Below are 12,449 nucleotides of genomic sequence, written 5' to 3'. Positions count from 1 at the left end.
GACACCTACAGTGTGTCAGGTTTCAAACGTTTTGGTCAACTCTCTATCCCTAACTAAACTGTTCCTTAGAATCCAAAAATTCTCCCCATATTACTTCAATCTTTTTTTTCCCTAATATACTATTTGGTATTACTCATTTTTCTGAAAGTCCCACTAGCATTTATGTGTGCGGATATTGGTGAATATTCAATGAGTGTTTTACATAGAAAAGAGATCGGTGCTTTTTCTATACGCACAAATTCAAAGCGATATATTAAAGTGTACCTCCATTTTTCTTAGTGAAAGACTTTTATTTATTTATTTTTTTGTAATCGTTATGCCCAGTGTGGGGCCTGAACTCACGACCCTGAGATCAAGAGTTGCTTACTCCACCTACTGAGCCAGCCAGGTGCCCCAACCCAAAAGACTTCTTTTTAACTATAGACTTCTTCTTTATAATTAGACTGTTTCTAATAAGTCACACTGTCAAATGTGTCCCATCATTTTATAGTCATCAAAATGCTCAAATTCTGTAGATAAGCATATCCATATGTCAGTGTAGACAAAGAAGAATGCAAATATGTGGTAGAGATCTATGCTTAAAGTGCCTGGAATGTCCAGATTCATTAACTGATGATCTAGCTGCTTTTTGATGGGGTCAAATACAGCAACAAACAAACAAACAAAACAAAACAAAGCAAACCCCACATCTATTTTAAACACATAGTCTTGAAATTCTGAAGAGCCAGTTAAAACCTGATTAATACTGACACATTCTTTGGAGCCCACAGGTCTAGAGCACATAAAAGATTTAAAACTGGACCTCCTTGGCTTCCTAAATTACATGATGGTATTCTCTTAAACTTCTGTTTTTCCCAAACCTTGGTACTAGCAAACATCTGGCATATACCAAACAAACACTGTGTAAGATCCAATTTATTCTGTGAAGATTTCCCCAATCTCTGTAGTTGTAGAGATTGAGCAAGTCATGGTAGCCTTCTACGTGGAGTGGTGCCAGCACCCTAGCTGGCAGGCAACTCATGGACTAGCAATAGCATGGACTCCAGAGGAGTCCCTGCTGTTGGGAAGAAATGCACTGTGATCATAATGGCAAACGCCATCAGGAGAAGGGGAGGAGTGGCAAGAGACAATGATGGCTAGGACTAGACAGAAATATACACATCTAAGTGTTTTACCACTATCTATATAGCTCTATGCTCTCTTCTTTCCTATGTAGCTTGCTGGCTCTGTCCAGTAAAGTAACGTGTACAGGGGATGGATTCAGCCCAATGGAAAGAGAGAAGGAAAGGAACAAAGTTTCCATTAAAGACAAAATGACTTCATCATTTGAGGTATCCACAGCCATAAGAGGGTGCAAATAAATCGGAATCTGGGGATGGGACCCAGGCATAAATATTTTTTAAAGCTCTCTAAATAACTGCAGAAAATAATATACGGAAAAGTTTGAGAACCAGTGCACTCATGTGAACATAGATTCCCAAGGGAGCTTGTTAAAATGCAAATTCCGATGCAGTCAGTCTGGGTGGTGTCTCAGCCTTGGCATTTCTAACAAGCATCCAGTGATGCTGCTGCTGCTGGCCCAGGGACACTCTTTTGAGTAACAAGGCACCAGCAAACTCATTCAAGTAGTTGCAAACATTTTTTCCTGCCCTATTCATGAGTACTTGCGGTTAACCTTTAATGGGGTAGTGATCTGGTCTCTGATCTTTTGAGTATAAAAACGATACTCCCCTTTTACCTCTACAGCAAATTGGTTTATTTCGTGGGCAAAGCACAACGTAGGCATGTTGGTGCACCTTCATACGGTGAACTTGCAATGGCAAAGTTTAGAGCGGCACAAAACCACACACAAAGATTGCTTGGGTTATGGGGGCCCACGTGCATGCGGCTGAGATTTGCCATCCCTACCTCTTTCTGTAAGACAGGGACAGACTTACTTCAATAGAAACAGCTGTCGGAGGCACAGGCGTGTACTGGGGAAGGTAGGTCCCTTGCATAGGCGTGGCAGCAGTCATATACTAGAGAGAACCAAAGAAAAATGCAGGTGAACTTGAGATTGCAATCAGCGAGAAAAGTAGGTGTCACGTGAAACTGCTTTAGATGTGTAGCCCACAGCCAGTGCATTATTACGCTCTATTTCCACCAACAACGGGGCAGTTCCTATCAGCAGAGAAACGAGCTGCGCTTACTGATTCAGCCTGAGCACCAGCCCACCTCCACGGTATTGGTGCGGTATCGTCCCCCTTCCCTCACTTTGTCTCTGTAGCCGTTCTATCTTAGATCCTAACATGGCAGTTTCATGTCTGAAACACGCATTCCATAAGGGCAGGGAGGGTGTCTGTCTTTCTTTCCTTCTCATTTTATTGCTAGCACCTATCACACAGTAAGCTCTCAACGAATCATTTGTTGAATGAATGAATCATCAGATTGTTAGCGATCATTTCTTTTCTAACTAAAAAAAAAAAAGAAAAAGAAAAGTAGAGGAATAATGCAAGCGATGCGCATGTAACAGTATTCAGAATTGGCGCAAGTCCTCATTTTGTCATTTTCCTACCACTTTTTTAGGTGCAAAAGAAATAGTATTACAGATAATGACAAAGTCTCCTTTGTGCCCTTCCCCCCTTTCCATGCTCATGTCACTGGCGGTGTTTTTCTTTTCAACTCCTTTAATTCTCCAAATGTTCTTCATCTGGATGGACAATGAAACCCGTCAAACCATTTTTCACTAAGTTGTAGTTTTCAGTAAACATGCGTTGGGAATAATAACCTGCAGTTTTGCATTGCAGAAAGGGAGACCCAGGAAAATTACTTGCTCACCCACATAAGCCAAATTCCATATTCCCACGTCTAATGCCTATCTCCCCTGCAAATTCAACATTCTACTCTTTGAAAATAGAATTTTCTATGGAATCAGCTGTATTCCTGAGCTTCTAAACTTGACCTACATTACAAAACGTCAGAGCCAGCATCATCTACTGAAGACAAGTTTTCTCCATTCACGAAGGTTAGAGACATGATTTTGATGGAAAACTGCAAGCCTCTGCTACTTTATTCTTCTAAATTTGCTGGTTCAAATATAAATGCCAAGCCTCAATGTGCAAAACTTAAATTACTATGTTTTGTGTATCCTGGTCCTTTCAGTGTGCAAGCGACGTAATGGTTCTGAATCAAGGGGAATATCTGAATGGAGATGAGCTCATCAGTTGTTCAGTTGTTGGTGTTGTTGGTCGGTATTCATGGAGAATGATAGCAATTAAGCAACTCTGGAATAAATGTATTTCCATCCTAAACTAAAAACTGTCTTACTGTATCTACTTGCTAAAAATAGAGACAGGCTTAATGAAACAACCCTAAATCAAACAAACCAAACTGTTGCCTATAATCCACATGTAGCAACTAATAACTGGGTAACACTAATGACAACTAAGTTCAATTCCAATCTATATTAAACAAAACAAAACAAAACAAAACAAAACAAAACTTGCCACTTGGACCAAGAGCAACTATTTGAATGGCCTGAAGATATTACTAATTTCGGTTTAACCTTAAAAATCACCAGAGATTTCTATGTATTATCTCCTGTGTTCTCACAGCAGCCATCAATTTTCTATTGCAATTGTCCAGACTGTCGTCTCCTTAAAGGCACGGGCCAAACTCTTCATGTCTCTGTATCTTCCAACACACCATGCCATGCCTGATACTCAATAAATAATTGTTCAATGGCTGAAGAAAAAGTTGCAAGAAGAAAGCCTTCCATTTCCAGTTACAGATCTTGCATGCCCTTAGCTGTTAATAATTCTGAGCTCACTGTAGATAGTAATTTCATCACGCCCGTAGTTTATTTGTATAACCTTTAAACATGTACTTTAGCCAACTCTGCTCATTATTGTCCTTGTGTCTTAAAGCAGACATAAGTACTCAGGTATGTGATTGCTATCAATTTTTCAAATAAGTATAGAACTCGGGAGTCACCTTTCAGCAAATATATTCCACATCTAGAGCTCTACGGCAGGTGTCTGCCTTGCTAACAAAACTGCTCTAGGAAGTATTTTGGGGATAACAGTTCAGATAGGTGTTTTGCTTATATTATATAGGTTATTAAAATCCTTTGAGCATTTTCTATAATGTTTATTTTTGAATGGTAGCTCAGCTGAGAAAAGAGCTGTGTTCTAGTGCATTCTGGCAAATGCTACCGAATGTATCTTCTTTTGTGATATTGACATACAATAAAAACTGAGAAGTCAAGTTTTATAGCAGCCTATTTGAAGATGATTAAGGGGCGCCTGGGTGGCTCAGTCATTAAGCGTCTGCCTTCAGCTCAGGTCATGATCCAGGGTCCTGGGATCGAGTCCCGCATCTGGCTCCCTGCTCCGCGGGAAGCCTGCTTCTCCCTCTCCCACTCCCCCTGCTTGTGTTCCCTCTCTCGCTGTGTCTCTGTCAAATAAATAAATAAAATCTTCAAAAAAAAAAAAAGACGATTAAGACACCATTCCTTCTTTCCCTCCTTCCTTCCCTCCCTCCTTCCTTCCTTCCTTCCGGTAGCATCTACTAATTTTGCTTAGAACTAGTTGCTGGTGGGGAGGTGGGTCAGGGGATGGGGCAGCTGGGTGATGGACACTGGGGAGGGTATGTGTTGTTGTGAGCACTGGGTGTTGTGTGAGACTGATGAATCACAGACTGGTACCCCTGAAACAAATAATACATTATATGTTAATTTAAAAAAAAGAACTAGTGCTCTAAGGAACGTACTTTGGAAAATGCTTCTCTAATTGAATCTTGAAAGCCTTAGTAGATTTTTAGCAAGGGGGAATATATTTTTGCCAACTATGAATTTATGTAAGCCCAGAGCTGATTCTATTGGGGCTCATGTTCTACTTTCTGGGCATGGTTTTCCAAGACTTATAATATACTAGTAAAAGAACACATTGATTTGAGTATTTTCTATTCCAAAGTTAGTAATTCCAAACTTTGCAACTGGGTCTAATAAGTGAGAGTGTATCTTTTGCCTGAGAATATGATACCACTGGTACTTACCTATAGGACACTACTTTGATCTGTCTGCATCCCTCAGGAGCCATTTCTGTGAGTTATAAGTTATAAGAGCATGGCCTGGGTCACTCAGAGCAACACTCACTAGTTCTCTAGTTCACTAGTTTACCAACCTCCCTTGCCAAACTAGAGTTCTCAGACAGTGTAGTTAATGAAAAGCATTTTATGTGATTCTTAGCTAATCTTCTTCAAATAACTCTGACTTAATTCAAACCTTCATCTGTGTTTTGTCCAGTAGAACTGAATCAGTGTATTTTCACAACTTCCAAGACATTCAGTGAAGTTGTAAACATGGCCCAGACTGAACTGCTTATGGCACAAATTCATACTCCTCTTTAGAACAATGCGGTGAGCTAGGAAGGACGGCTCACCCATTTTACAGATTGAGATAAGATCCCGTGTAATAGGAATAAACTTCTGTTCTTCTGACCCATGACTGAGGACACTTTTCAGTCTACTTCTTTATCTTTGAAATTAAGTAAATAAGGTCTTAAGACTTTCCTTTAGATTGTTTCCATCTAATATAGATGTCAAGATGGTTTGTTGTTGTTGTTGTTAATGGGCTGGAAAAACTGGAGATCCAATTAAGAAACATGGAATGATATGCTTTGGATAATATTTTTATTGCCATTTCATTTCCATGCATTTCTTAAATTTTACTTCATACTCACAATACCTAAGTTTCTTCCAGGAAGACTACCCTATATGCTTGTTTTACAATTTAACTTACTCTTCTGCTACTCCTCTGAACAGAACCAAGAGAGATTTTATAGTATTAATGACATCAGCTCAGTTTAGTGTGCTGTATCTTTTAATGAAAAAAAAAAATCTTTTTTTTTCCCCCCCTCACAGAAAAGATAATAGAGTTTGAGAACACTGAAAATTAGGGATAGGCTTATTTTAAACGAGTCAATACTGTGGAGCTTTATGCCCCATAAGATTATTTCTGGATAAACTTTTGCAATAAAACTCTGCAGTAGTAGACACATATATTCTAGGGTGAAGCCTCCAGAAGTGACAGCTTTGTAAAACTCGGAGCAAATGCTTACAGGAAATGGCTCCAGCTATGTGTAAGATCAACTCCCAGCTTTAGGTAATTGGTGACAAATAACTCTGAACTTTCTCGGCAAGCACAGTTTGATTTCCTTAAGAGCACAGATAAACTACAGTCAGACTTAATAATCCAGGCTGCACAAACACTGTTTAGATCTGGATGCCTCAGGGACTTATTTTATCCAGCTAACAAATGACAAAAGACTAAGAGAATGCCCTCCGATATAAGAAATCTGCCCTTTCGGCTTGATAAATTCTGGTGGATTACTTATTAAAACCATACCAAGAATGGATGTATATCCTTTAAGCTAATTTCTTTTATTGGTATGTTTCAAAGGCTAGAAAATATCTGCCACCATTCTTTCATGAGTGCAACTTATTTTGCATTTTTTGATACAATGGCTGATGAGAACCACACTGCAGTGAGATGATGTGGATAAAAGGAGTACGTCCATACGATATTTCCTTGTTGGTAGCAACCCAAGGTTTAGGCATGAATGGAGAAATTTTATGGTTTTGGTAAACAGCTTGATTATTTTTACATATTCTAAAAGCACTGGATTTTCACATGTAAGTTCGAAGGAGACCTGAATAGCCATTTTCAAACCCACAGAATAAATTCCAGACTCCATCACTTGTTCCAAGAAGTCTAGACGCTGCATCACCAAGATAGTTACACAAAGACAGAAAAAAAAATGGTGAAATTGGAGAGGAAATTGTGTTTTTGCCTATTTAAGTCAGGACAAACTGTTTCTGTTACTGTGGAATCATTGATTATTTCAGAGGAAACAAAACTCCACATTTTTAGTTCTGGATTTACTTTCTCTTCCCCCACCAAAGCAAAACAAATATGTTTTATATATTTCCTGTGAGGAAATTTTCGTTTAATAATTTGTAGAGCAAGGGAGTAGCAAGGTATTTCCTACATTTGAATTTTTGAAATTTCCTCAAATAATTTATCAAACTTGCTCATTTGGAGTTGTCACTATACTGCTTAGATTTTAAATTGGTGCTTCTAGTCCTTGCTATAAAATTCTTCAAGACGCTTAACAAATTCCAGAAAGGGGAGTTGTCCAGGTACTAGCAAACCTGGAAAGTCAATAAGGATACAGGAAAGTTGCAAAAATGCACCTCAGAAAGGAAGTTGAGCAGAAAAAAGAAGCATCATGGAAGATGATGCCAACAGAATGCAGTGTGAATTACTTTCAAGGTCATCCACTGTAAAGTTTCTTCTAACAAAGGAAACTTAAGGGAACAGCCTGGGTTGGGTGAGTGGCTGAGGGAGAGGCATGGTGTTACCTCAGATAGAGGTACTTTGTGGTGTGTAGATTTGTAAAATTCTGTCATTTTAGAGCTGGGGAGTAATACCTGGACCCAGGATGGCGAATCGGTATCATTTCACATGCTTGCTTTGACTAAGCAGTAATTGCTGCCTGGAATGAAATTCTAAGAAGGTCTCTAAGTCTCCATGCCACTCAATGAATGACAGACCATCCACAGAGGGGAGGAAAGCCGGAGAGATTCCCATTGAAAGGAAAGTGTCCACTAGGCTGGACTCCTATATGGGCCCCCGCTGTACATTCTTCCTATAGTCTTTCTACTTCTGCCAATAAAATGTTGGAGAATGAAGTGGATCCTCATCCAGAACAATAGTAATGAATGCTTTCATGATGTTTTGTGCTAGTATTAATTTATAAAGTAGGTACTAACAGAAATAACAAAGTAGACAGTTGTGAAAAATGAAATAATTATCCCTGAAGAGTAGGTGGAGGTGAATACAGATAGTAGCATATACTTCACTTACTAGGAGTAAAAACACTAAAGGAGGAAAGATGGCCAGTAGATGGCTTGATAAAAATTGAAGCCCAGAATTCTTAGGAGTATGTAATCTATAATATTCACCCAATTCCCTAGAATAGTACTAAACACAATCCACAGAGAGGTGTGCATTAAATTATTAAACAAAAAATACACAATGTCAACATTGTGTTCTGGGGTGGCACCATTTTTTGGCAACCCATAGCAAGGAGAGTAACAAGGAAGAGTCTTGGAAGTTGCTCTCAGCTTGGAAATTTATGAAATCTCACCCCCAGTGCAACAGGGAGAAGTAGTCATTCCCATATAATCACAGGCTAAGGAGGCCTTCAGTTTTGCAGAGAAAGGAATTTTCATGAATGTCTTGGAAAAATCTAAAGCCTGCTAGGTTCGAGCTTGTGCACAGATCCCTGTGGTAGTAATAAAAAATAAGATATAATACTATGGAAATGTAGCTGATTGAGAAACTGTGCCTAAAATTTGAACTTCAAACAACTCTATATAGGCATCATGAATTCCTTCCACCCTCTCAATTTTTTAAAAAAATATTTGCTTTATTTATTGATTGATTGATTTAAAAAACAATTATTAGAATTAATAAGGGAGTTTAGCAAGGTTGCTGGATATAAAGTCAATAAAAAACTAGTTCTATATATCAACAGCTGACAATTAAAAATGAAATTTAAAATAATACTATATCGATGGCACCAAAAAAATAAAACACCTAGAAATAACTTTGAGAAAAGGCATGAAAACTTCTATACTGAAAATTAGAAAGCATTGATGACAGGAATTAAATAAGACCTAAATAAATGAGGAGATATATCACATACATGGATTAGAAGACTCGATTATTGTTAAAATGTTAATTCTCCTGAAAAGAATCGATAAATTCAATGTAATTCCAGTTGAAATCCAAGCACATTTCTTGGTAGAAGTCAACAAATTCACTTTAAAATTTATATGGAAAGGCAAGAGACCCAGAATATCCAAGAAAAGTTTGGGGGAAAAAAAAAAGTTGAAGGATGCATACTACTAGACACCAAGATTTACTAAAAAGTCATGGCAATTAAGATATTGTGGTATTGTTGCAAGGAGAGAAAGAGTGTCACCATAATTCAATGTAGGCAAGAATGATCTTTCTAATAAATGATACTGGATAAGCTGGGTATCTCTCTATAGGAAAAATGATCCAGATCCTTACCTCATACTATACAATACCTCATAGTGTACAATATTAGAGATAGATCACAGCTATAAATATGAAAGGTATTTTAATATAGTTTTCTAAAGGAAAGAGGAGAAAGCTTCATGAAATTGAGAATAGCAATGATTTCTTACACAGGACTGAAAAATAACTAATAATAAAAGAAAATACCGATAGCTGGGCTTCATTAAAACTAAGAACTGCCAATTATCAGAAAACAAAGAAAAGATATTTACAGTACGTATATCTGACAAAGCTTATACATAGAATGTATATTTTTTAAAAAGAGCCACAGTCAGTAAGAAGACTGAACACTGAATTTTTAAAAATGAGTCTGAATGAACTATTAATACACATAATAACTTACATGAATCTCCAGGGAATTATGGTGAGCAAGAAAAAAGAATTCTAAAAGATCATATAGTGTGATTCCATGTATATAACATTTTTTATATGACAAAATTTTAGAAGTGGAGAACAAATTAGTGGTTGCCAAGGATTAGACATGGGGGTAGGGGACTAATAGGGAGGCATGTATAGGTATAAAAGTGGAACAGAAGGATTCTTGTGATACTGAAACTGTTCAATATCTTAACTGTGGTGGTAGCTAAAAAAGTTATATAGGTAAAAATTGTATAGTAAATACACACACACAAATGAGTATAAGTAAAGCTGGGGACATTTGAATGAAATTTGTAGATTATATCAATGTCAATATCTTGCTTGTGATATTACACTATAGTTTTGTAAAATATTACCATTGGGGGACATTGAGGCAATTGTACAAGGGATGTCTCTCTATATGATTTCTTACAACTGCATGTGAATCTACAAAATCTCAATAAAAATTTCAGTTAAAAAACAAAACAACAAAAATCATGTATATATAGTCACTCAGACACTTAAGGAAAGAGAATATCTAAATTCCAAATGGCCAGTATGCATATGAATACATAACCTCACTCACTGGTCATCAAGAAAATGCAAGTGAAAAATATTATGATATAACACTATAGTCTGACCAGCATGGCAAAAATGAAAAAGACTGACAATACCAAGTGTTAAGAGAATGTAGACATTGGAACTCTCATACACTGTTAGTAGGAGTATAAATTGGTGCATCCACTCTGTAAAACTGTTTGGCAGCACATGTACAGAATCCATGAATGAGCAATCCCACTCCTAGGTATGTGCACAATAGAAATTCTTTCAAATGTACACCAAGAGATATGTGTCAAATATTTAGAGCAGCATTATTTATAATGGCTCCAAGCTAGAAATAACCTAAATGTCCCTCAACAGTAGAATTAATAAATTGTAATATATTTATATTGTATGATAGAAACAATGAAAAAAGAATCCTTGCTCTACAAATATGGATGAATCTCCAGATATATATATATATCTCAACAGATATAATGTTGAATTTTTAAAAAAGACCAGCATAAAAAGCTTTATACTGTATAATTTTATTTACTTAAGGCTCAAAAACAATAAAAACAAATCTGTGTTGATAGAGGTCAGGGTTGTCGGTATTTTTATGGAGATAATAAAAGGACAGGGATGCAAAAGAGGCTTCTGTAATAATAGGACCTTTTATATCTTGATCTAGGTGGTAGAAATATGAGTATCCACACCACACTTTCTAAAACTTACTGAGCTATCAACTTATGAATTGTGCATTCTTCTGTACATACTTTATATTCTATAAAGGTGTTTACAGTAAAGAAAAAAGGACCAACAGAGAAAAGGAAAGGTTGACCTTAGGGGAGAGCAGGGCCAACTTATCCATTTAAACAGGCTAGATTGAGTGGATTCAGACACAAGCTTGGGAGATTTGTAAGGTACCTAAGTTCTTTTGTCATTATTTCTATTTTTTGAGGCAAGATGTGAGGTGCAAGTGAGAGGCAGTAGGTTTGGGAGAAGGTTTGACATGGTTGTCTTGGAGAGTGAGAGCGAATGGACCAGGGATATGAAGTAAGATTTCTGGGCAGTGCTGAAGGCCCATTTAAGTTGTGTGCTCATAAAATTACTGTGAAACTTGGCAGCATTGGTAGCAGGCTTTATTCTTGCCACATTCAGCTGTTCAAAGGAATGGAGCAGACTGAGAATTGCAAGCAGGAACAAAGTTTTACCAGGAGGAAAAGTGAGCAGGGGAGGTGAGGACACATGAAAGGAAGTGATTGCAGTGTTCTAGTATAAGATCTAAACTAGGCACAGATGTGAGCAAATGAAGGAGAAAACTGATACCGACAAAGTGGCAGGCAATAAGCAGGTAGGCAGGCTTAATGGTGTCAAAGAATTATTGCAATAAGGGTCATTAAAGTGGTTGTAGAAGGACAGAGGTGGTAGTCAGAGAATGGCCAGTCTGAATTTGAGTTATTTTCAAAATTGAGATTTGGAGTTGGTGCAGTGATTGTTATTAACAAATTCTAGGATAAGGTAGAAAAAAAGATCAGCAGAAGTGAGGAACTCGGGAAATGAGAGACCTAGGTGCTCTTTATGAAATTCCAATGATAGATATATAGTCTTAATTCACTTACTAGCAACATCTAATACAATTTTACTGAGCCCCTTTTATGTGCCAAGTTTTAAGTGAGCATATATGATAGTGTTGAAACATGGATTGGGCAATAGGATGTAACAGAACCTAGGAGAAACAGATTTTGCTACTGATCCACTGGGTGTTCTGGATAGTTTATTCCTATCTTCTGATCTTAGGTATATGAAGCTATTTAATTTTACGTATTGTTCATTGTTGCCAATCTTACATTCACCACAGTACCTGGGAACAGAGAGGCAAATGAAAATCCTTGCAAGTTCATCTTTTGTATTGTTACTACTTTTCTTCTGTTAGTCTTTCCATTTTGCATTTGAAGGTTTATGCCTTCTTTGTTGTTTAACATTCTCTACTGTTCTTGCATATTAGTATGATTTATTGATGATAAAGAATTAAAAGTCTCTGTAAAGTGGTGACCTTTTCAAATGAGAGAGGCTACTGAGGTCAAATCATTTATTTAAATCAATTTCTGAATTTGAAAGTATCAGAAAGAATTCACTTAACAAATGATCTGACTGACCTACTATCTAGATGTTCTTTCATAAACTTACAGGAACACTCAGCCCAAACAACTAATGTCCTCAGCTTCTTCAGACTCATTTAATCTTTTCTCAAGGAAACCAGGTTTTTAAATTTTTTTAAATATTTAATTTTTTTTTTTTTATTTTGGAAATGAAAGAACTGAAGGACTTTGTCAAGAAGGTAGACAAATGAACTAAGAAGTCCTCAATGGAAACTCTGTTGTTTTCTGTTTGAGCCTGTGAC

At 37.1% G+C, this 12,449-nt stretch overlaps 1 protein-coding gene across 2 annotated transcripts in view; it reads right to left on the bottom strand.

Moving 5' to 3' along the window:
- The window catches only part of LOC123862956 (RNA-binding motif, single-stranded-interacting protein 3), a 1,542,535-nt gene that overhangs the window by 909 nt on the left and 1,529,177 nt on the right, over nt 1-12,449 (bottom strand). For both annotated transcript variants that reach the window (XM_064588878.1, XM_064588881.1), the window contains one exon: nt 1,938-2,018. In XM_064588878.1, the coding sequence (XP_064444948.1) occupies nt 1,938-2,018 (81 nt within the window). The remainder of the gene's footprint in view (nt 1-1,937; nt 2,019-12,449) is intronic.

Source organism: Mirounga angustirostris, unplaced genomic scaffold, assembly GCF_029215605.1.
Source record: "Mirounga angustirostris isolate CCGP_5_RB_7025 unplaced genomic scaffold, mMirAng1.0.hap1 SCAF_1, whole genome shotgun sequence".
Classification (NCBI taxonomy): Eukaryota; Metazoa; Chordata; class Mammalia; order Carnivora; family Phocidae; genus Mirounga; species Mirounga angustirostris.
The sequence above is the reverse complement of the archived record's forward strand: the minus strand, read 5'-3'. Positions and strand labels throughout refer to the sequence as shown.